The sequence below is a fragment of the Lindgomyces ingoldianus genome, assembly GCF_010093535.1.
Source record: "Lindgomyces ingoldianus strain ATCC 200398 unplaced genomic scaffold BDR25scaffold_22, whole genome shotgun sequence".
Lineage (NCBI taxonomy): Eukaryota > Fungi > Ascomycota > Dothideomycetes > Pleosporales > Lindgomycetaceae > Lindgomyces > Lindgomyces ingoldianus.
In genome coordinates, this window is record NW_022985183.1 from 574180 (window position 1) to 598054 (window position 23875).

The 23875-nt window shown below is 48.8% G+C and overlaps 9 protein-coding genes across 9 annotated transcripts; 5 read left to right on the forward strand and 4 right to left on the reverse strand.

Moving 5' to 3' along the window:
- Window positions 1–151: 151 nt before the first annotated feature.
- BDR25DRAFT_289319 (FYVE-domain-containing protein) lies at window positions 152–2265 on the forward strand. Its single transcript, XM_033688445.1, has 2 exons — window positions 152–796; window positions 909–2265. The coding sequence occupies exons 1-2, from the start codon at window positions 582–584 to the stop codon at window positions 2155–2157; spliced, it is 1464 nt and encodes a 487-aa protein (XP_033545957.1). The 5' UTR covers window positions 152–581; the 3' UTR covers window positions 2158–2265.
- Window positions 2266–4841: 2576 nt separating this feature from the next.
- Window positions 4842–5462, reverse strand: BDR25DRAFT_315582 (uncharacterized protein; the record flags this gene model as incomplete). The annotated part of the gene is made up of 1 exon (XM_033691534.1): window positions 4842–5462. One exon carries the CDS (start codon window positions 5460–5462, stop codon window positions 4842–4844), a length of 621 nt encoding a protein of 206 aa, XP_033545958.1.
- Window positions 5463–5719: 257 nt separating this feature from the next.
- Window positions 5720–7543, forward strand: BDR25DRAFT_51189 (uncharacterized protein). The gene is made up of 3 exons (XM_033698687.1): window positions 5720–6093; window positions 6197–6634; window positions 6682–7543. The coding sequence occupies exons 1-3, from the start codon at window positions 5976–5978 to the stop codon at window positions 7443–7445; spliced, it is 1320 nt and encodes a 439-aa protein (XP_033545959.1). The 5' UTR covers window positions 5720–5975; the 3' UTR covers window positions 7446–7543.
- Window positions 7544–7640: 97 nt separating this feature from the next.
- BDR25DRAFT_356900 (uncharacterized protein) lies at window positions 7641–8668 on the reverse strand (the record flags this gene model as incomplete). Its single annotated transcript, XM_033695724.1, has 8 exons — window positions 7641–7842; window positions 7869–8040; window positions 8103–8223; window positions 8247–8289; window positions 8353–8376; window positions 8403–8491; window positions 8535–8564; window positions 8639–8668. The coding sequence occupies 8 exons, from the start codon at window positions 8666–8668 to the stop codon at window positions 7641–7643; spliced, it is 711 nt and encodes a 236-aa protein (XP_033545960.1).
- Window positions 8669–8762: 94 nt separating this feature from the next.
- On the forward strand, window positions 8763–14503 carry BDR25DRAFT_356901 (uncharacterized protein; the record flags this gene model as incomplete). The annotated part of the gene is made up of 29 exons (XM_033695725.1): window positions 8763–8811; window positions 8863–8917; window positions 8950–8995; window positions 9019–9065; window positions 9092–9274; window positions 9385–9442; window positions 9475–9545; window positions 9630–9901; window positions 9961–10207; window positions 10251–10406; window positions 10519–10777; window positions 10815–10991; window positions 11097–11129; window positions 11216–11365; window positions 11429–11514; window positions 11554–11620; window positions 11662–11688; window positions 11731–11772; window positions 11808–11899; window positions 11938–12196; window positions 13382–13493; window positions 13568–13642; window positions 13704–13859; window positions 13931–14034; window positions 14080–14117; window positions 14148–14253; window positions 14278–14336; window positions 14373–14447; window positions 14491–14503. The coding sequence occupies 29 exons, from the start codon at window positions 8763–8765 to the stop codon at window positions 14501–14503; spliced, it is 3114 nt and encodes a 1037-aa protein (XP_033545961.1).
- A 278-nt stretch (window positions 14504–14781) lies between these two features.
- BDR25DRAFT_289324 (uncharacterized protein) lies at window positions 14782–15586 on the reverse strand (the record flags this gene model as incomplete). Its single annotated transcript, XM_033688446.1, has 1 exon — window positions 14782–15586. One exon carries the CDS (start codon window positions 15584–15586, stop codon window positions 14858–14860), a length of 729 nt encoding a protein of 242 aa, XP_033545962.1. The 3' UTR covers window positions 14782–14857.
- Window positions 15587–15989: 403 nt separating this feature from the next.
- Window positions 15990–17627, forward strand: BDR25DRAFT_372311 (putative mitochondrial cytochrome b2-like protein; the record flags this gene model as incomplete). Its single annotated transcript, XM_033697218.1, has 4 exons — window positions 15990–16628; window positions 16679–17133; window positions 17204–17412; window positions 17464–17627. Coding segments are annotated over 4 exons (1467 nt in total), but the record flags the coding sequence as incomplete, so codon positions are not given.
- Window positions 17628–19115: 1488 nt separating this feature from the next.
- BDR25DRAFT_335085 (putative 4-hydroxyphenylpyruvate dioxygenase) lies at window positions 19116–20467 on the reverse strand (the record flags this gene model as incomplete). Its single annotated transcript, XM_033692978.1, has 3 exons — window positions 19116–19665; window positions 19723–20321; window positions 20402–20467. 3 exons carry the CDS (start codon window positions 20465–20467, stop codon window positions 19116–19118), a joined length of 1215 nt encoding a protein of 404 aa, XP_033545964.1.
- A 1106-nt stretch (window positions 20468–21573) lies between these two features.
- BDR25DRAFT_372324 (PLP-dependent transferase) lies at window positions 21574–23286 on the forward strand (the record flags this gene model as incomplete). The annotated part of the gene is made up of 5 exons (XM_033697219.1): window positions 21574–21613; window positions 21784–21951; window positions 22012–22088; window positions 22142–22969; window positions 23026–23286. 5 exons carry the CDS (start codon window positions 21574–21576, stop codon window positions 23284–23286), a joined length of 1374 nt encoding a protein of 457 aa, XP_033545965.1.
- Between the last annotated feature and the right edge of the window lie 589 nt (window positions 23287–23875).

Below are 23875 nucleotides of genomic sequence, written 5' to 3' on the forward strand. Positions count from 1 at the left end.
CTGAAACGAGGGCTCTGCTCGGAAAAACGTAAGGCCAGGTCTGTGAAGGCCAGAAGGCGGTCAGAAGGGTCGCGTGAGGGGTGTGGCCAAGGGTATGGATTCACGCTAGTCCAGCGATAAGCTCCAGTCCACCACGGCTCTGCTGCAGAGACACCTCAGGCCGTTCGACTTCTTTTCTATTCCCTCATCTTCCTCCACCCTCCTTTCTAAAGCGGCACTCTCGATCCGCAACATCCTGAGAGTGCACGCTATCTTTGCTTTGTCAGGAGTTTTGCTTTTCTCGCTTTGTTGACTCGCACTTCCACCGCCTGAGCATTATATTGACCCCTCCACGTCTGTTAGCCTGAGCAAACGCTCCTGACAAGCCCCCTTTCAACCACGCTGCGGCTCGCGGACTGGAGTAGCTTGTCCTAGGGCCAATCACTCTCGCCTGAAACTGCTTCCGGTCTTTCCTCGCATCTTCAACGCTACCACCTCCCGCCTCCAAACGGCTTCCCAGCTTCCAAACTGCCTCCAGCGGCCACTTGATTCTGTCGGAACCCATAAGACTCCGCCTGCTCGAACGAGCATGTTGAGCCTTAATGGAACCCCCTTCGATGGTCACTTTGCGTGAGCAGGCTGTTGCTCGTCCACTGCCCCAGCCCCCCTCCACCCAGAACACACCAGCAGCCATGGAGAGTGCAGGCAGACGGGAGAGCGATGTGGCCTTGCCGCCGTGGCAGCCAGACTCAGACGTCACACACTGTCCTGTCTGTGGGAGTCAGTTCACACTATTCTATCGTAAACACCATTGCAGGTATGTCTTGTTTCCCTTCCTGCGTCAGAGATTATTGCCCAGGGTTGGCTTGGGGTAAACATGGCGAGCGCTTGACACCTTGCACTTTGTTACTAACTCATCTCTTCCGCAGGCGATGTGGTCGCGTCGTTTGTAGCGCCTGTTCTCCCCACCGCATCACAATCCCTCATCAGTTCATCGTTCGTCCGCCTTCCGAAGCTATGGGCACGATTCCAGGCCTTGTTCGCATCGAAACAGATTCCAGCGTGGTTTCTCGCAACCCTGCACTTGGAGGTGGACATGAAGTGCGCGTCTGCAATCCCTGTGTACCTGATCCGAACTTCAGCCCACCTCCTCAGTATCGCGAGCGAGACGACTCCGACGGTCGATACACTCTTCCACCAGAACAAGGCTTAGCCCCATATCGATACCAGTCCGCCCCCCACCCCCGGGATGAACCGTTCCACAGGCTGCCTTACATAGCTCCTGAACGATATCCTCTTCGTCGTCGCGAGACGCGCCCTCCAGATATCTACCACACTGAACATATGAGGTATCTCACCTCCAGATATGCCCCACTGAACCGGGAACCAACATCTCAGCTCCAAGCTCGACAGGCCACTCAGCAACCAGCCCAGCTCCAGCAAGAGCTCCGCCATCCATCCGTCCCTACCCCATCATCTCCTTTATTACCGCCACTATCATCTACACCCGGCGTCCGACAATCAATGCAGCATGTTCCCCGCCAAACCAATCCCTGGTACGCCCACCCTCCGCCTGCTGGCACGCATCCCATTTACGGCTTCTACGACTCCTCCGAAAGCGTCTCCGACGCCATGCGGCTCATGGACAACCGCATGCGGCGTCAATCCCGAATGACGGGCGTCCCCCTTGCCGAAGACGACACATGCCCCGCCTGTGGCAAAGAACTACCACCCAAAGCCCCCGACGGCGATACATCTGCCCGGGAACAGCACGTCCGCGACTGCATCGACGCTATCTTCACCCCTGCCCTTCCCCGTTCCAACTCTCTTAGTGGAGGCTCTGCTCCCGAACGCTCGCCGTCGCGTGAAGGCCCGACGGCCCTGTCGCACTCTCACCAGGACGCGGATAATGGTGAAGGCTCCGCGACGGCAACGGTGCTAAATCGGTTTTCATTGAGCAGGCCATCGATGTTTGAATATACGGCTAGCGAGAAGGATTGCTTAGACGGTGATGAGAGCGGTAAGCCAGCAGAATGCATCATCTGCTTTGAGGAGTTTGCCGCGGGTGATGAGATGGGGAGGTTGGTGTGCTGGTGCCGGTTTCATAGGGGTTGCATTAAAGACTGGTGGGAAAGGAAGGGGCCGGGGGCTTGTCCAACGCATCAGTTAGGGTATTGAGAGATTTGGGGTTGAGAGGCGTTTAAATGGGGATACCCATGTCATTTTGTAGTTTGGGAATGGAGGTGTTTGGTTTTTTGTGCCTACGTAGTAATGCTATACTGTAACTGCAAATAATGCTTTTTTATGACTATGTACTGCGGGGATAGCACAGTGTTGGGGATATTGAACACTGGCTAGCATTTGGGGAGGGGACTTAGGGTAAAGAGAGGTGTTGGTCTTGACTCTGCATTAACCTTGTCTGTGGCTGCGTTAGCTAATAAGTAGCATGTTACGATTGTTTGTGTATGGATATTAGAATACATGTAATGTTGTGAGAGGCTTTACTAGGCATAGAGAGGGGCAATTAGGAGTAGAAGAGGTACCACGCATTTACAATACGTAGAGTACCTAATCACGCGCTGTATAGTTAGGCAGGTATACAAGAGCAACTTAAGATATTGCAGAGTGTTGCTATGCTCTGTTGAGTTGTTAAAGAGAAGAAAAATAAGTGTCCGTATTCACAGCTTGGCTCTTTTTAGTACTTCTATCTTAGAACTATAGAATTGCTAGCTGCGTAGATGTGCGCCTTAAGTGCATCTAGACTACTTGAGCAAACGTATTAGAAATAGTATATTACTGCGCCTTGCTAGCCCAAGTTAAACAGCCTTCAACTTTGTTTTTCTGAGCTCTGATAACCTTGCTTTTCGTTTTCAAGCACGGCTATCTCGTACATGATGAAACACTAAGAGGAATTAGTAGTGTGAACAGCGCCGGAGAAGTCGCGTTACAGAGGCTTGTTAGAGTTGAAGGTTATAAGGAGGCGTGTAATCTGGCTTCGCATTCAACCATATCAAAATTGAGTGCAAGAATAGCATGGCATGTTCACGCGTATTCCCAGCGCAGAATGAACGGTATTTGGGCCTAGCATAACGGTGGAATTGTAGACTTCAAAGACGCTCTTCATGATCGGGATCCGTTCTCTAGATCCTTCGGAACCTGGACCGTAGGCGTGTGACTGTAGGTTCTATGCTGTCTAGTTATGTTTTACGAACGGGCTCGGTATGAAAGGGAACAAGATTTAGAGAATTCAAGCGGTAGGGTAGGCATTAGTGTGGCTGCATAAGTATCCCCGTAATTTCTTTTGAAAGGTAGTGTAGATACCAGCTCTTCCAGCAACTGTGAACTCGGCTGTAAGAACATTAGCCCAATGACATGCTCAGTGTGCATCATCACAGCCACCGATACGAATAAGTTTGTCCTCGTCTAACCTCTTCATCTACCACCAGCAAGCAGCGGCCATTGCCTCGACCGAAAACAAGGCCTCGATGCTCCGGAGAGCCTGCTACCCTAAGGTTCTCCTCACCCATGCTTGTCGACGCTACGACGAAATTGTACGTTCACTCTCTTAACCGCGAAATTGCCCTCGTCCTAGTCGCTTTGTCACTGACCGTTTCTCGCCCGTTGTAGGCCAAAATCAAGGCAACCTGAAGTTGTAGATGAGAGAGCTCGCAGTATGTAGCTTCGAGTAATATACATCCATGAGAATTGAAGCTAACTGTTTCGAGAAGGGAAATGTGTGAGGTATATGTAGGAGTTTGGCGAGATTAGAGGGTTTTGTGGTGAAGTAAGTCGCGCCTGCAAGTTCTGCAGAATGGGGATTGGGTCAATATGATGTCCTGTGATAGATATCGATGCGCAATGTTCAAGAGGCGTGGGGTGGAACTCTACGTCACCTGTTCATTTCGTGGTGTTAGGGTTGATCTTCATCTCCAAGTGTGACATGAGTGGGCATATATTGTTGCGGAGGTCGTTTAGCCGTTTGTGAAGCGTAAATTTTTTTTGGGTTGAAGTCGGACTCGATTTCATTTGGTCTTGGGTTGCGCATTATGTACTTGGGTGGGGAGGTTGAAATTTGGGGGTTTCTGAGTTTGAGAATTGCGTTTAACGTATTTTGCGGGGCTGTCGTGGTAGTAGTGGCTTTCGAGGGTATAAACCTGGAGGTATTTCTATCATTTATTATATTATCAACCGCTTCCCAAGCAATTTTAACAATAAAATGCTACAGCTTGACGTGATGGCGGGCTAAAATAGGACAGAGGTCAAGTCATGTTGATGGCCTCCCCGATGTTAGCCGCAGATTCCAGAGAATTCTTGCATCTGATTAATACTCCCGATTTTGTTCAGAATATTGTTTAAGAACACCCACTAGATAGAGGCTAGTGAAATATAGCGTAGCGGCGACTAAATCTATTACAACCCTTTTTTTCTCTCTGAAGACTATCACTGCTAAATGAACGCCGAACATCCCATCACCTTCAACGTCCGGTTTTCCGTCCCGAGGGCAAGTATCAAGCGTACCTTTTCCGAAACTTTGAAGCATTGAGAAGCGTTTACTTCCCAACTAATGCCGCCAGTCGAGCTGGCACCATGAGCGAATAAGGTGTCCATGATCTTGAGAACAGAGTCATTAGAAGGTGACCAGCGCCCGTTGACGAGAGGTTCGGGCGCCCAGTGTCTGGATCTCGAGACCATAATTGCTCAAAGCCAAGTATTACAATGCTTGCGAGACGGCATACCCAGAGAAGTCGCAGTGCAAGAGCAAGAGCTTAACCATTGAGAGGGAGTGATTCAAAGCGGCCAGAGTCAGCCAGCAGCACGGTCCCGCTGGGTTGATATCCGACACAGAGTAGATCTTCTGAAATCTAGTGGTTGTTTGCTTCATAGGCGAAGGGCTGGTGTGTGGCGTTGAGGCGCAAGTGGTCGAACTTAGCGTCAACCGCACTGGCGTGCCTTCCCGCACTCAGGGGCTTCGTGAACCACGGCAGGGCGAAACCAGCGCCGAGGTCGACCAACGCAGGACCATCAGGGCCACCAGGACCACCAGGACCATGCCCCAACGGCCGTGAACAGCCAAAGCATCGACATTCTAGAAAGACTGGCATCTCGTGAGTGCATTCCCAACCAAAACTGTGTGCATCGAATTCTGGGGCTGCATGACCCTCTCTAAAAATAATTGGCCGAGAGGCGGTCCACCTTCCAATTTTGCGAAGCGGATGACATTGCAGACACCGTGAGAGGGAGCGGTGGAGGACCGCAAAGTCCGCAGAAGGTTTCAGTTCATAAGAGCGGCACGGCGAAGGGTGCAATTGATGACGAGCACTGAGCAAGCGCCGCTCTTCAGGAGAACTCGAGCTGGAGTTGCTAATGGCTTTAGCCTCGTATTTCACGATCCTGCGCGGGCGGCTTCGTTTCTTAGGTTCGTCGCCGGCTCGTGACCCGCATGACAGGAGCGAAAGCGGATAGCCGCATGCCGCTTCCGGCATTAGCGCCAACGCACTCCGTCCAGCACTCCACCGTTTTGCCAGGCGGCTGACACCTCATCGGCTTCGTCGTTCTCCGCCCGTCCTCCCCTACTTTCGTCGTCGCTCGTTGTGCGCATCTCTTCTCCGATTCTCTTTCTCGTCCATCGCGCCTTTTTCCTTCGATGTACCCCCTTTCACTACTCTATACGTAAATTGTTAATACCTCCCCGACGCTCGCTACTCCATACTGCCTCTGCACTAACCCAGGGGGAGCCCAGCAATTGCACCTCATTCGCTGAATACTGACATCAACTGCCCTCAACCCCTCGCGCCTGCCGTTTCAGCACCAGAACTGGGAAGGAGCTCGATATAGACACTAATTCGTTCATCTATCACCTACCGAGGGAGACGTCTTGAAAGCTGCCGACCTAGTGACGGGTGACAGCTGCACTCTGCCCTTAGCATCCTTACACGACATCCAACTGTCCGACACGGTCACGACTTTGGCCCACGACTTCGGCCGCCACTATCACCATGGTTCGACGCGCTCTCTCCGCTGCCCTCGCGGTAGCAGCCTTCTCTGCGACTGCCCTAGCTAGCATTAAATGCGGGCCTGGGAATAACTGTCCGGCAGACACGCCGTGCTGCTCCCGTGCGTCGCCCTTGCTCCTGCCCTCGCTCCTGCCTTCGCTCCTGCCCCCGCTCCTGCCCGTTCCCCTGCTCTTTCCGCGTACAGCCAGCTAACAATCTCACAGAGTATGGCGATTGCGGTGTAGGCGCATTCTGCTTGGGCGGCTGCGACCCGCTGTTCTCTCACAAAATGGACTCGTGTGTGCCTAACCCCACGTGCAAATCCGCAGACTACAAGCTGAAGACCCTCGACGATGTCATGTCCATCGACAAGTATCTCGGAGACGCGTCTACTATCAACTGGCAGTCGCAGGGCAAGCCCGTTATCTACAATGACGCCCTTCTATTGACCATGGCCGAGGGCACCGTGGGAACGTTGCTGGCCTCCACGCACTATGTCTGGTACGGCAAGATTTGCGCCAAGATGACGACGAGTCAAGGCAGGGGCGTCGTCACGGCCTTTATAATGATGTCTGACGTCAAGGACGAAATCGACTTCGAGTTCATCGGTGTGGATATCGTGAACGCCCAGTCCAACTACTACTCGCAAGGCGTGACAGTGTGTGAGTAATACGCAAATTTCCGCTTGGCTCAAACTTACATGCGACAGATACCAACGAGAAGAACCTGACGGTCGGCAACACAGTCGAGAAGGTGCACGAATACTGCATCGACTGGAAACCTGATGAGCTCCACTGGATTATCGATAACAAAGACATGCGCACCGTCAAACGCTCCGATACGTGGAACAAGACCTCGAACCGCTTCGACTACCCGCAAACCCCTGCTCGCATCATGCTTTCGCTCTGGCCCGCTGGTCTGCCAAGCAACGAGAAGGGAACCATCGACTGGGCCGGTGGTGTAATCGACTGGAACTCGCAGTACATGCAGAACGGGTACTATTATGCCATGGTCTCAGAAGTCACCGTGGAGTGCTACGATCCGCCCTCCGGTGCCCAGGTCAACGGAAAGAAGTCATACAAGTACACCGATAAGGCCGGCACGAATAACACCATCAAAATCACCGACGATGAGGTCATCCTCAGCTCCTTCTACGCCACGGGCGAGAACCCCAAAGAGGGCGCCTCATCCGTCAGCTCTGGCGCCAAGCCCACCAAATCCGTCGAAACCGTTCCTGGAGGTCTCTCGGGTGGTGGTAACCGTGGTGAAGACGCATCGTCGGCTGTCAGCGGTGCGGCCGCAACAGCAACAGCCTCTGGAGCTGCAGCGTCAGCGTCAGCCGGCGGCGGCCAAAACTTTGAACAAGGAGGCGGCAACAAGGGCGCCGGAACATCTCTCGAACCGGGACTCGGAAAGATGAGCGGGTCTGCGCTCGCCGTGGTCGTTGCCGTCCTCGGTCTGCTTGTCCTATGACCTGGTCCTTCCGTGAAATAGAGTCTGTCTGCGTCTCCTCACTCCCATGTCGCTGATTTATGAGCACATCATCGCCGTGTCTGGTTTCATGTCATTCCTTTTTCTTATATTGGTGTTTTTGGCTAGTTTTTAAAAGAGGAGGATCCTCCGTTGTATCTCCGTTCTTGTATGCACGTTGTATTGTGATGTGTTGTGTTAAGTGTAGCGTTCGAGCGAGCGGGCGAGCGGGTTGAGTTGAGTCCAGTCGAGTCGACTTGTCGTGGTTGGGTGGGAGGATGTGTTTAAGTGGAAGTTTGGCATTTTATTGCATGGGGGCAAGTCGTAGACAGGTTGGCCATGTGTTGTGTCGACGAGAAAGAACCATAAGGTTTCTATTCTTGCGGATTTAGGCATGGGGCTTTTCTGTCGATATTTGATTTTTACGATGGGGTAATTCTTGCGGGAATGTCAGGACCTCTGGATATGTGAGGGGAGGGGAGGGGGATAGAGGTGGGCATCTTGCTGTTCGCTCCTTGGACAACTGTTGCAGTTGTGGGTATGTATTCTTTTGATTGTTGGCTGTGTGGTCGTTGAAGAGGAGGTTGAATGGTTGTGGCTGTGGATAGGAATGGGGATTGTAATTGTGAGATGCGAATGAAAATTATACTTATCACTTACCCTTGACCCTATCGTCGTTTCTCTTTTGGTTATTCTCGGGTTTCAACGAGACGAAGTTAAAAGAAGTGAAGGTAAAGAACGGGAGTGGGGTGCCGCCGCGAGGCGAAGAGAGGGTTAAAAGCTGGCGGCGAAGGCGTCGTTGACAGCTGGCCAGTCAGCTGAAAAAGCAACCGTCCAAACATTGTACCTCATTCCCGATCTCCATCCTTTTTAATGTAATTCAAGGTTGTGAGGTCCAGCTGTCGCGTACTGAGACTCAATCATCGAACAGCTTCTTCACACGCAGTCTGCCCACGTTACGCCACTTGCTCTTCGCCACTAGAACCCGCACACAATTTCTGCGTATTAAGGGCAATGAGTGGAGGAGCGAATGCTGTGCCACTGTCTTCCTGTCACAAAAGCATCGGAGGAATGAGATCCGCTCGTTGTCACTGCTACCAACATGATATGCGTCATGAAGTTCTTCATCGCCCTCACGGGCAGTAAGGTAGCAAGGGGTTTACAGATCCAGATTATCCCTTGTCTAGTCCTTGGACCTTTCTTCTTGATGTATTTCGATATCTCATTCACACAGATTCCCTTCGTCTTAGGTAGGGTCTAAATTACAGTGAGCAGGAATTCCAATTCTGATTGCACACATGTTTTCTTTTTATTTGGAGCATGGGTCTCCGTATCGTGTCCTCATCCTTCAGTCCTTCTAAGGTGGCTGGTTGGTTGAAAGAGTGATTGGGAGAATGATTGAGGATGGTTGGATCCTGAGTTCTGGAGATTGAGTTCTGGAGATCTACGATTGCGACTGCGACTGACAGGCGTTTGTATGTAGCCAAGCCCGCACACACACACACAGATCTCTAGGTCTAGGCCTATTTCATCTTTCTGATTATCTTAATGCGGTCCTCTTTTGCTCACATAACAGGCTCTTGTAGGTCATGCCCCACATCATTCTGCTCACGGCAGCCATACGTAGAGATGTTGGCACATTGAGACAGCAGGAACAACAATAACAAGTACTATTACGTCCCAATCCGCACAAAATCACTTTCCCTTCCCGTTTGGAAGACTGAGCTGCTCCAGCCTGAGCTGTGGCTGTGTTGGGGTGAGCAGACTGAATTGAGGCTGAGCGGCCAGAGCAGAGGCCTGAGTAACAACATGACGCCCCGGAAGCGGGACTTGTTTCGGGCCCCTTGCAGCCGGCCATTCTTGCCCAGACACATGCCTGCTGCCCCACACTAACCACTCACCGTTAAAAGTTCTTAAACCGGCTATCTGGTCTTGTGATTAGCCCAACTTCTCATCCATCTAGACGAAGATTGACGAACTATAGAGTACAGAAATCACACGTTCACAGTATCTACTCTCATCGTTGACTTAGTTCTTCTACTTACGATCTGACACCACTACTCATTCCTTATTCCCAGAGCCACGGACTCTTCACAACTGCGGGTAAAAAAGCTTCGATGCCGGAGGGAACCATATAACACTGTTAGCCACCGCTGGCGAACGCCTCGGTCCTTACAATTGATTTAGTGGCAAGCCCCTTAAAAAAGAGTGCCATACGCCTGCTCCGGCGCTAACCCAAATTGAGCGACAGCTTCCGATCGTGTTGAATCATGTCTGTGCACAGCTCGAATCGCGTTCGCCGCCGTTACCTATGCGGAGGTGGCACGACTTTCAATTCCGTAACCAACTCAACCATAACGTCCTACACTCTCCTTTAAGTGCCAAAGATCGCTACTCGGTCTCCAGGGCTACTCAAGATTTCATGAAGGCCTGGAAAATGGCAACACTAACTGAAGAAAGTGCGAGCACAACGGCAGATTGCTAGTAATGTATCCTACGCAACCCAGATTCTCAACAGTTGCCCAAGTACGATTCTTGTGTGCTCACCCTCAAGACACTAGATATTCCAATCAGCAATCTATCCCACCTATCCTGATCATGCGATGCGAACGGTCTATCAATCCACGTCGTCGTCTGGTCCTACTCTTCTATGCGTACGCCTTCCAGCGGCCCTCCTCTCCCAACATTTCCCCCATTCTTGGGTCTATCACACTTCCTCGGTCGCGGATATCCGAGAACTGGAAACCTCAACACATGTCTTACCCGTGATCCGAGCACGTCCGTGGTCGCGCCTTGGACGTCTTGTAGCGGGACTGCGTCTTCATCATCCCGCTACTGGGAGTTGTTGGCAGTCGTGATCGAATACGGGTCTTTGCGTTTCGTCTTGGAATCTGCAGACTCTGCAGACTCGGTGAAGCCAAACATCCTGGGCCTCGAATCTACGCTGGAAGATCTACCTGACTTGTTTTTAATGAACAAAGGTCTAAGCACTGGTAGGCAAGCGCTAACGATAGCAACATGAACTTCAATCACGGACCCTGTACCCCCCGGCGCGTTATTCCCTGTCATTTGTCAGCAAGGGGTCCTCTCAGCTCGGTGGAATATTGACATCACATACTACTAGGATCCTCAAAAAAGGCTTGACCAACTATGGTAGTGCAAAATATACTGACACACACTACCGAGCAAGCTGTTATTGTATAAGCAGGGCGTGGGAGGAACTTAGCACATACCAGCCATTGAGAAGGAATGTGCCTATAAGACCGTCTCTGACCGCCAGTGGAACTCTCAGATGGGGCAACGAGCACACAGATAAGACCAAAATCATTACATCGGTGATGATGCTGATGATGCTGATGATTCAGACGTCAGTACAGCTCGCTTGCACCTGGTCTTGATCCTCACCACGTGGATACCGCTAAAGGGCTTAATTATATGCAGTGGTCCCCTTTCCCATTAGCATTGATCCACACACTGGATAGGGGCCGACATTGGAGGCCAAATGCAAGAGCTGATGCCACTGCTGCCCCGCTCACGATAGGTCCGATGGTGAGTGCAGCATACTTAATTGATTGGTTCGGGAATATGCCTGTGTTAAAGAAATAAGATAGAAAACTTGATTAGAGTTAGACATAGAGTAAAAGGACCATGCAGGTGATGGCGGACTGCACGAAGGGCTTTGAATCGGTAACATGGATGATGTAGAGACCTAGACTAGCGCGCACCGACCAAAAGTTGAAAGCATCCCACAGAGTGGCTGGAATCTAGCATAGAGATTAGCGTTTCCATCTCTATCTACAAATGCTGGGGGCGGTACTACCAAGGCTGCGATGATCCACCAATCGTCGGCCCGCAAAGGCTGCTTGACTTTCCCGCGGGCCAGAAGTCTCAAGGCGACTGCTAAGAAGGCGAAGAGTAGGCAAGTGCACACTGCAACAATGAGGCTCGGCTGGCGTGTGTCGTTTTGGTGTCCCATCTGGTACTAGAGGATGGCGATCTTCTCGGGCATTGGTAACGGCGCACCGTTTAGTGATGACATGGATATTTTGAAGTTCCCCCTGGACTCAAAGATGTGGCAAAGTATGTAGACCTGGGAAACAATCAATCCTAGTAGCAAGTCTAACGATGATGCAAGTCTGGAGCCCATTATACGGTACGCCAACAACGGTGCCGCCACAGTCACTTCATCAATAACTAGAGGATGAATGCTGCTGTCTAGGCAGATGCTGAAATTAATATATCGCTGGTTTCTGAATAGCCTATGGTACTGATTGGTTGGGGCTCCTAGCATGAGACTACCCAGGGGCATATTGGCCGACTACATCATTCGGTCAGTATTTACCATTCTGGGCTGTTTGAATGCAGGCACGCTTCCGCAAGATAATTAAAGGTGGTCCCAAATGCCGCATACACATGCAGCCGCCATGGATCGAGCTACCGGACCGTAGCGCTGGCTTGTTATGTCCTTAGGCCAATGTGAACGAAATGGGCGTAGGAAGAATGAGGCAACGCTGCGGCGTAGCAAGTGGGACTGCGCTCGCCCCTCTGAAGGCCTAGATTGTCCTATGCGGCTACCAGTCAATTATAAGTTAGGATTCTGTAGGAGCATAAACCGAGCTAACTTGATATCGCTGTTCGTTGCTAACGGGTACTATACCCTATGGCGTGTTTGCACCTTTGCGAAACTCTCGAGACGCTTTGCTTGTCGAGCAGGTAAGTTCTTCTATACGTTTCTCAGCATACAATTACTGCTGGTGGAAAAGTAAGTAATCCCTAGTTATATATAAATGTAAATAACGTACAGGCGAGTGACTTACACACGTAAGTTACTTACTTTTACTAAGACTACACTAAACTACTCTTTCTACACTAATGCATTTCTAATAACACTACTTAAATATGTTAAAAGACTGTTAGATATAGCTTATATTTTAAGCTTTTAAATAAAATGTAACACTTTTTAAGTAATATGCTATAGCTATATATAAAGTTTATTAAAAAAAAATAACTAACATACTAGATAACTTTTATAAGCTAATTTTATAGCTAACTAATAAAAGCTAAAAAATAACAAAAAGTAAGTAATTATTAAGTATATACTTAAACTAAATGCATAAGGATTTTCCTCTTAGCTAGTAGCTTAAGGATAGAGCTCTGTACCACTGCGCTAATACAACTAAAAAGGTGTAAATAATCAACCAACAGTTAATCTTGCGTACAGAATAGTATATATACCTGTTGCACGTAAGCGCTATCTTATTCTTACAGTAGCTATAGCTAATATAGCTAATTATCTTAGACACTATACTTAGCTTTAATACTCTTTATAAGGCTAAACTAGCTTTAAATTACTTTAAAAAATTTATAAAAAGCTTTTTTATAGTTATAATTATACTTAAACTTTACTTTAAGCTTTAAATAACACTTAATAAACATACTAGGCTAGTTTATGCTAACATAGCCTAGATTACACTTACTATATAAAAAAAATTAGCTATATTAGCTATCGTCTATGCTTCTCTGCATTTGTCTATGCCTTGCTGCATCTGGCTAATCATTCTTTGTCCATTCTAGTCTAATATGGCCGCAATCGGCTAAGGTTAAGCCTGATCGCGACGTTGAGAAAATATACAGCTTAAAAAAAGCTTTAAAAGAAGGTATTAATTATCTAATTTAGATTAGAATTACTAGAGATAATTAAAGTTAAAGTTTTACTACTAATGTATGCCCCTTACTATTCCAAGCTCCGCTTTTCCAAGACATTTATGAATTGGTGGAGAATGTTATAACTAGGCCGTGTTTAGCTTTAAGCCTTAGATTATTCTTCTCTAATATCTAATTCTCTTAATATTACATTTATAATTCTATTTTCTTTTCTAAGATCTTACTGTTAATGTAGCGTAACCTCTATTATTTTAAGCTTAATAGAATTTGTTGAGTGCGCCACCCCTGGGGCGAATTCTACGACGAACAATCAGCGAACCACGCGGCACCACGATGCTAGAGGTCTACTAAAACGTTCGCCCCAACCGCCGCCGAAAGGGCATCAAGGTGAGCCCAATATTTTCGATTCCTCGCCCTGAAACTATACTAATAACTTCTACCCTAGTGCAACATGACGCCAGAGGAATACAAAAATACCTGCACTAACTGTCTCCGGAAGCAGATAAAGCTAGTGAGCTCACTGTTCTTGATTTATTGTTCTGCATCTGCTAATAGCTTCTTCCCCAGTGCATTCATCGGGGCTGGTCCCATCTCCAGCTGGTGCGATAAATACGGCAACTCAAAAGCCCATCGATGATCCCAACCAGCTCACCAAGCCCGAGAAGGGTGTGCTCCACGGACAGCGCATCCCATTACTCAGTATCGCTTGTCCAGCGTACTGTTCAACACACTCCCATCTGCTACAGCACCCAAGTCGACTCTAACTGTACTCCAGTGATCCCAAACAGCTAACGAAGACCACGAATGATACGCCCGTCAATTAGTATTAGCAAATTTCGCCGTTATTGCCACCGCCACTGCTACCTCAACTCAATCTCTCAGGATTCCCATGGTAGAAGGCCCGATCATGACACTTGCATCCCGCATCGTTGACTAGCTAGCTTCCTAGGTACCACTCAATGCGTTCCCGCAGCGAAAGGAGGTATTCCTGACCGACGTGCTGAACATCTTGTTGTGCGAGAGGGATACGTGATATGCCAGCGTCTGGATAATGCGACAGATTGCATGGAACATTACATGCGAGTTGTTTGCGCAGATGAGGGTGCCTGATGTGTTCCCTGGGCTGGGGAAGGGCTATAATTTGATCGTTTGACTTTGTCACGTGGTTGAGCAATTTCTCTGGGGAAGCGTGAGCGAGGCCAGGAAGAAGGGAAGAATAGGAAGGCGACAGTAGAGGCGTAAAGAGGCTTGGATGATTTGATGTAGTGGTTTCAGTCTGATTCTCAATGGGCTAGGTGCCGTGCGGACTTTCTGCGATCATCCAAAGAAAGGGAGAAAGAGGTAAAAAATTCGAGTGTTTGGGAGCGCTGCCATGATTGCGCAGCTATTCCGTTTAGGTCCGTGATACCGGGTTAGAAAAAATTCTTATAATACTATTTATCCGCGCATTTCTTAGATTTATGACTCATACCCAGAATCTCGCAAGACCCTCTTCTTTCAGCTCATATATTTTATGATCATACCTAGTTCGACTTGAATGTTCGATCTGAATTGTACGGTTCGGTCATTCCACATAGCAATACTGTGCAGTAAATCTGAGTTTCAACTTAGTCTTTCGTTGGGAAATTCAAGTCCATTCTAACCCTTAGGATTATCCACGATTACCCCAATATTCGTCGGCTATTGGTACGATTCGTCCACCGCCTTTATTTTCTCAAGAATTTACTCGCAGAATGGCCAAACTATCTTTCTTATCCATCAAACACCATTACCTTACTTATCTCCTCACGGATAGCCTCACGTACAATCCCCCCACAAAGCTTGCCGTAAGGATTCGTTAGTACTCCCATCTTCCTGGCATCATCGTTACCATATTTTCCTGCCATCTCAAAATCCCGATTTGCCAGCTGTTCCAGTTCGTGCTTGTTTAAGCGGGCCACATCTTCCCACTGCAAGTCTTCGGCCTGGCTCGACCCGCTGAGTCCCAAAGAGGGCACACACGAATCTGGCTTTGACTGTGCAGTCTTCCAGAGCAGCTTTGCGCGCTGTGTGTGCGCTGCTGCCAGAATGGCGCCCTGCAGCTGCGAGACCTCGTTTTCGAGTAATGGCGGGCTGGCCAGTCGGATGGCTGTGCTAGTATCCGTCCAGATGGTGCACGTGGTGGCGCTTTCGCCAAGAAGCGCAAGTGCTTGGGCGCGATTGTTGTAGGCGGATGCGTACGTTGGATGCGCGGATATCAAATTTGTCAGTTCGGCAACTGCGGTCTCGATTAGGGTTCGAGAGGGGTCTGGGCAGTCCAGGGGCCGGATAGCTGCGATTTCGGCTTGTCGAAGGGCTGTGAGGTCCAGGTGTGGGCCAGGTGAGATGTATGATAGGTCAGGGTTTACTAAGACTTTTGGCTGGACAAGCGAGTTTTCCGGGTTGAAGACTGAGTTTAAAACCCACGCGTCATTGATTCCGAGGTTCGTAACAGTAGTCATTTTGTACGGATGTGAGGGCGAGTCTAAGAAGAGGGGTTGGTTAAATGAGCAGAGATTTGAAAAAGGCACAGGGCGATAAGCAATTCTCTGATGGATCAATAACTCGTAGGTGATTATATATATACCTCCAGAAGACCCATCAGGCTTTTAACACTGTCCGTATATGGAAAATTTCTGCGAGAAAAAGGAAATGGATTGAGTCCGATCTCAATGGTGCTTCCGGATGGCTGGTCGTCTACCATAATTGTCGTCATTATTTTTTTCTGCTAGCAACGAGCATGCATAGGAGCTATGACTATGGTCTGATTTTCAAGAGAACCTAGTAATGAATTTCAACTGCTCATCACTCCGTTCTTGTGAGCGTCACGATCGGATTACAGACTAGATTCAACCTAGAACGAGAAAAATGGCAGACCTACCCTGGATATCAGTTGAAGAGGTAGAGCGACACTCTAAACCCGAGAGCTGCTGGCTCGTCGTCAACACCCAGGTGTGGGATCTCACTGAATTTACACCAAACCATCCAGGTGGTGCTGAAGTGATCTACCGGTACGCGGGCTGTGATGCCACGACTGAGTACAACGCCATTCACGCCCCTTCCCTGCTATTGGATACACTCACCTCCACAAAGCTGGTCGGAAAATTGGAGACTGGCATTAACATTCCGGAGCAATGGCGCATCACGTCAACGAACAATTCCAAGGATTCCCGACCCAAGCCTCCGCTCGAAACGCTGATAAATGCCCACGACTTCGAGAGAGCAGCATCCCGAGATTTTTCCCAGAAAGCATGGGCATACTACTCCTCTGCCGCCACCGACCTCATTACCCTTAATGCGAACAAATCCTTCCTCGATCGTATTTGGTTCAGACCGCGTGTCCTACGCAACGTTCGCAATGTTGATCTTCGAATACGTATTCTGGGTAGTACCGATCTATTCCTGCCATTCTTTGTAAGTCCTGCTGCAATGGCTAGGCTCGCTCATCCTGAGGGAGAGAGGGCTATTGCCGCCGCATGCAGTGCAAAGAATGTTGCGCAATGTGTGAGTTCTGAGGTATGCCATCTGTTATAGTGCTGACGAAGACACTCCAGGTGTCTACCAATGCCTCGTTTCCACTCAAGGAGATTGCCAAAGATACAAAGCATCCGATTTTTTTCCAGCTTTATGTTGACAACTCCCGTGAGAAGTCCGAGTCCCTTCTCCGCGTCTGCCACGAGGTCGGAGTTAAGGCTATATTCGTAACAATTGATACTCCAATGGCCGGGAAGAGGGAAGCCGACGAGCGAGTCCGTACCAACCAGTCAATTTCCACCCCCATGAGCGGAGTGACAGCCAAAAATGACGCCAAGGGGGGAGGGTTGGCTCGCACCATGGGCAATTTCATAGACATGTCTCTTAATTGGGACGACTTGAAATGGCTGCGAAGTGTCACTCATCTCCCTATCATTCTCAAAGGGATTCAGAGCGCTGCAGATGCCCAGCTGGCCATGCAACATGATGTTCAGGGCATCATGATTAGCAATCACGGAGCGCGGAACTTAGACACGTACGTTCAAGCTCCTATCTGTTTAATTTTCTAGGCAGGACTGTTGACGAACCCTTACCCAATTCTACAGTTCACCGCCGTCAATTCTTGTTCTCTTAGAATTGCACAAGTGCTGTCCTGAGATATTTGATACGCTTGAAGTGTATCTCGATAGCGGAATCCGGCGTGGAACAGACATTTTGAAGGCATTGTGTCTTGGCGCAACAGCTGTCGGGATTGGCCGACCATTCCTTTATTCGCTGAACTACGGCCGTGAGGGTATCGAACACTTAATAGAAAGTAAGTTGCCTCCCCCAGATTTTCCTAAATGGATCGTAATTGCCCCAATAGTTCTTCGTGACGAGTTGGTTACGTCTATGCGTATGCTTGGTGTAACAGAGCTCTCACAGCTGCATCCGGGACTGGTCAATACTCTGCAGATAGATGACGCTGTCCCGGGCACCGTTGGTCATCCGTATGCTAGGTGGAGAAGGGTGCTTCAAGCAAAAGTGTGAGATGCTAAAGCTGGCCATTCTATGTATGTACTATCTGGTCGATCACTTGTCTATTTTTCCAGTACAAGGAGAAGTGTCCTGGGATTGATTAATTGCACATGGATGATATTAAAAAAGGTGAGTAAGAAAGGGGTGCGAAATCATAGAATGAAGCAGTAGATCGACTTTCATGTTATTCCTTTCCACCCTAGATTAGACTAACTCGTGTTGCCCTGCTTGTTTCAATGCTTTCCATTTGCAAAGAACTGTGCTAGCAATAGGTGCCCCTAGAGCAGTTAGATCACAATAGAGTTTCCTAGATATCCGCATCCCTTTGTTGATGTTAAAGATCTGGTTGATGGCCAGGTCGTTGATCAAGCCCTTCCAGCCAACAGTTGTCCGTGACTTCTCGAGGTAACCTCGAATGACCACAAGTAGGTCGTCTTGAAGTTTTTCGGAAAGAGTCTTCAGGTGCTGACAATACTTGAGTGCTAAGTTCGGGTCGTGGGGGGAGCAAGGGCCAACCATGACAAGCAAGCAATCGTCTTTGCCTGTGACAATGCGGATACAGGCTTTGCGGCCTCGTACCTCCATTTCCATGGACTGCCTTATTTCAGGGATCTCCGAGGTAAAAGATCAGGTTGGATGATAAGAACATTGCTGAGAACTATGTACATACAGCATTATTATTTGGTTGAGTAATCCTGGCCAAGATCAAGGAATAAAAAAGGAAGGGTATGTCAATGAAGTTTGACTGGGAATAAGCATACCACGAATATCGTCGTTCATTCCCTCAACAATCGGAGAGTCTGGCTGAAATGGAATTAGGGTTGCAATGCACAATCGGAACAGCCGGCCCAGGATGAAGCGGTGAAGGACGAAGGAGAAGCGAGAAATTCGCATGTATTGGATCGCAACCGCACAATGTATATGGAGTACGTGGTTGAAATTTGCTTGTGGCATTCAAACGTGGGCACCACATGTTCTATAATTCGCTGATGCGATTTGTACTTTGTATTCCCCTGGACGGCTCTGAGTTCGCGTAGAATTTGTGATCGATAATTGATGTGACAACACCGCCTGCCCCAGATACCTTGCTACAGCGGTTCACAAGGGTCTGCATTTTACACTGCAAGCTCAACCGACCCAATCAGCCGCTGCGCCTGGCCACGAGATTAGCTTCGGAACGAGAGCGAGTTGATGGAAGACAATACCCTTTAATTGTCAGCTGTAGTCTAGCCGCATGCGGCCCGCTTCCTTCCGCAGCGCTGGAATGTTAGAATAAGTTAGACTTATTTACACCCACTGTGAAATCTCAATTTCTTTTTCGTGCTACCAAAAGTATTGCATCGAATTTTAGAGAAAAAAACACTAATCTATTCTTTGTCTATTTTCAACATTGCCACAGAGATCAATATCGTTCCTGACTCGTTATGCACCGTTTCCTTGCTCCCAGAACGGTCAATGAAACCTGCCCATTCCACCTTAAGTGACATGAGAGGCGAGCCTCTACAAATTTCCTCTTTCCGCTTGCTCTCGTTCGATAGCTTCGAACAAGCTCTTGAAATTACCAGCACCAAATCCATCAAAGCCGTTCCTCTGAATGATTTCAAGGAAAACAGTCGGTCTGTCCATCAGTGGCTTCGTGAAAATCTGTAGTAGGTAGCCACCCTCATCAAAGTCGACTAGAATGTGCAATTTCCGTAGCTTCTCCAAATCCTCATTCAGATGCATTCCTGTTTTCTCTAGGCGCTGTCGCATTGCATCATAATAGTTATCTGGGATGGTAATGAACTGCATGCCTCTGTTTTTCAAACTGGTGACTGCTTCGATGATATTGTCGGTACGGAAAGCGATGTGCTGGACCCCAGGTCCACCAAAGAAATTGACGAACTCTTCGATCTGGGACTTCTTCACACCGAGAGCAGGCTCATTGATTGGAATTTTCACCAGCCCTCCAGGGGAGGCCATGACAACCGAGTTCATGGCTGAGAACTTGGTACACATATTTCTGTCATCCACAGTCCAATATCTGCGGAAATTAAGGCATTCCTCATAACTGTGGCACGAATTAGTGACTTGTGCAGGATAACGGAAAAAAATTGTCAACTCTTACAATTTACAGGCCGACTCCATACCGTTCCAATCCTGGTTGCCGACGAAGTGGTCAATTAGATCGAATCTAACAATTGGAAGGTGTGCATCCAATGGGTCAATCACTTCAACGGCATGGAAACCCGGCATGAATGGGCCGTAAAACTGACGTCGATTGATAAATGTATGCGTCGTGTCCCCATAGGTCTGGATGGTAGCCAGTTCAATGGTTCCGTTTTTGTCGTTGATGGTATGCGGCGCTTTGACACCAATAGCACCCTTAGCTATTGCATTATTGTAAAGCGCATGAACGTTATCGACATCGAACGCAACGTCCTTGACGGCATCACCATGCTTAACGAGATGGTCGTACATCTCTGTGGCGAGGGATTTCTCAGCCGCGTTTGAATGATCCTTCAAAGCTGCGGCTTGAATAATGGGTGAGGTGAGAACGAACCTCGCAGCACCGTTGGTGATGACGTACGAGGCCCAGCATCGCGAGCCCGTTTCAAGTCCCTGGTATGCGACAAGACGGAAGCCCATTCGGGTAATGTAATATGACGCGGCTTGTTTGGCGTTCCCAACATACCAGCGAATATGGTTGTAGCCTCGGATTGAATCCTGTCCATCGATGTTGGAGGTTCCATTTTCGAGGGTGGAATTTCCGTCCAAGGTAGAGTAGCCGTTTGTCGCGATGTTACCATCAATTGTGGCGAGCGTTCCATTGAGAAGTTTGTGATTTGGATTGATGCAATGAGAAGGTCCATTGGGGACGTTAGTCTGAGACGTAGCCTGAGCATCATTGATGTGGTCCATGGCGAGCAAAGAATTTGAGAACGTATACGAGGGATTTACGGTGTGCAAGACCAATGCGAGGGTGTGAGAGGCGAGGACGCTGGAAGGATGAATATGAACGAGGCTGTCAACGTAGTTTGACATAAAAGCAGACAAGGCTGAAATACTAGAACTAGACGCGGGAACAACCGTAGGTCTCGGGAAGGCTAGCAGTAGATCTCGGGCCGCTGCTGCAGGTGTACTAAATGAATCTAGACCCCCACGGAAGGACGAACCAAACTGCCATGCAGCTTCACAAAACAGCCACTCCTCGCTCGTTCGTAGTACCTTCCTCCCTAGAGATGACGGATTAGACTGACCTATAACTCTGATTCCACGCAACATGTGCGCCGGTGTACCTGTAGCATGCTTAGTATATTAAGATGGGATCCCAGCTCACAACATCATGATAATTGTATGTTGGCTAACAGCTACTGGCCATCACAATGGACTGACACCACAGAATTCCGTTGACCCACATCCCCCTCACCGCCAGGTCTGCTAGCCCCGAATTGATCTGAAGACCCTGCGTTGTTTCGCCGAGCTTCCATCTAAATAAAGTCTCTGGGCCCTTGGGGTCCAATTTTGTGGCACCTGCAGGGCTCATGTGCCACCTGTAAATTTCGTGTCATATTCTTCAGCAATTGCGAAATCGGGAGAGAATTCGAGAGGCGCATCGATCCCAGCATTCCTCACTTGTGCCCAAATTTAAATCAAAGCTGAGTGCTTTCAGCGAGGAAGGCATCGTGTATTTGCGCCAATTTGCATCTATCACGCTTTATCTCGACGTGACACCAATATGCAGGACAAGGACAGTCCTCAGAATGGTTCCCTGAATGGGGACCTCGACGTCACCTCCTGCGATGCCGGAAATGGAGTAAGTTTCTCCCTGAAACAAATATTTGGCCCGCATGGACCCAAAGACCCTGTGCTAACCCAATATTACCTTCTACCAGTGCTTAAATGAGAAAAATTTCGCTAAAAGATGGGATCGTGAGAAGCTGAACTTAGCTTTTGTCATATATTAGACACTGATTTGATGAACAGATCTGTTAAGCCAGGAGGCTATAACGAGGCAGGTATGCAGGATGACCTTTCCGAAGTTCTTCAACCCTCGCTAACCATTCTACTAGGGGTCCATATTTCAGGCAATGCATGGCACTTTGGTAAATCCTGGTTAGTCCGTCCATTGGTTGCCTCTCAGAGTAGTTGCCTGCCAAACTTTGCTTACCCCTAATCCACGTACCAGCCATCTTGTCTCTCGGTCCTGGAGCTCCATCCCCTGAGTACTTCCCATTCGACCACACGTCTCTCCGGGTGCCGTCTGCCCGGGAAATTGCTGTAATAGGGCCAAACCATGCCGGGGTGACGCTTACTGCAAACAAAGATGATACAAGAGCCGGTAGGAGCGACTATGGTAACTTGTCTCTGCTATTTATCGTAGAGAAGTGAATGGCTAACTGGGTTCCTCTGCGAGATCTCTCTTCTGCATTGCAGTATGGCGTCGGTACTGGCGCTCGCCAGCTGCTAGACTTTATGACACAACACACAAAGGTAATGGTAATATGAACATATTCGCTGTCTGTTTGTCTGATGTAAAACAATAGCAAGTCCACAACCCACCGTATCAGGACTGGAAATGTGTCATAACTGGTGGGAACACATCAGCTCTGGATCTTGCACTTCGTACCTTTACAGATCGGGGGAGCTATGTCTTGGCTGACGAGTATACATATGCCACCGCCTTTGAATGCGCCAGACCTCTTGGTGTCAAGATACTAGGTATCAAGCTGGATGAAGAAGGCCCTATTCCGAGCGAATTGGACAGAGTCCTTACCGGCTGGGATGAAGACCATATGGAAAGTAAGAAGCCGCACTTGATATACATGGTCCCCACAGGGCATAATCCGACGGGAGCAACCCAATCGCTCGAGAGACGTCACGAGATCTATCGACTTGCCCAGAAGCACGATCTGTACATATTGGAGGACGATCCTTACTATTACATCCAGCTGCCGGCGAATGTTTCCGAGCATGTTGAAGACGTGACGCAAAGCATTCCCTTCTCAGTTATACCAAAGACTGCTCTCCTCCCAAGTCTGCTCAGCATCGACACAGACGGAAGAGTATTCCGAATGGACTCATTCTCCAAGATCCTCGCCCCTGGACTACGCACGGGTTGGGTCACAGCTTCGAGCCAGGTTGTCGAACGCATTGTTAGAGCGCACGAAACGTCACTGCAAAACCCAAGTGGATTTTCACAAATCGTTCTTTACAAACTCCTCTCCGAGGCCTGGGGTCAAGAAGGTCTGATGTGTTGGCTCAGTCACCTTCAGATTGAATACACAATTAGACGTGATGCGCTGCTACGAGCCTGTGAACTGTACCTCCCAGCCAAGGTGGCTTCGTGGAAAGTGCCACGAGCGGGATTTTTTGTACGAATTGAGCTTTTGACTATTCTCTTCAAAACAATCTCCTGACAAAACTCTAGATGTGGATCAAAATCAACTGGTTGCTGCATCCTCTCGCCAGGCAAATTGGTCAACGTGGAGTTGAGATGCAAATTTACGACACCGCCATCAAGGCTGGGGTTTTAGTCGTTCCCGGGACCTGGTTTCAACCTGATCCCTCCATAGCTCTGTTGGATGTCTTTTTTCGAATCACGTATGCTTCGTTGACGCCTGACGTCATGCCAGAAGCAGTTGAGCGTTTCGGGGAGGCGTTACGATCATGCTTCGAGGTGTTAGACTGAGAAGGCCATGGGATTTAATATCGGCAATTTCATGATGAGCTACTGAGATGTAGGAGGAGCTTAGGGGGCCTTGCCTTGTGGGTATAGCTCGATTTCGGTCACATGCGGTGTTTGTCTTTGGTTGACAGGAAAATATATTGTCGTTCACACTTTACTATTTGTGAAAAGGTTGATGCCGCGAGTGGTCTCGAAAACAAGAAAGTAGACGTTCACGTTCACGAGATTTGGTATTCGGACCAGCATTTGGCCGGCGGTCCACGTGCTTTTTCGACTTGATCAAGTTGATCTGTCGCACTCATTAAAAAAAGCAATCTTAGTCCGATATCGTCGACGCGGAGGTCCGATGCCGTCAACGTGATCTTTCCATTCGCAGCAGCCCTCTAAGCCATCGAATGGCAATGTCTGTACATAAAACAAATGCGCGGATGATCTTGCATCTAATTGGGCCCCTTCATTGTCCGATCTTCGCCCTGCGAAAGCGGTTCACCCTTTGAGCTGCATGCACAGTGCTGAATTCATTGTCTAGAGGAAAAAGGACAGAATGTAATATCGGAGGCACATGAGCTCGGGATGCTTCTATTTTTCTCTG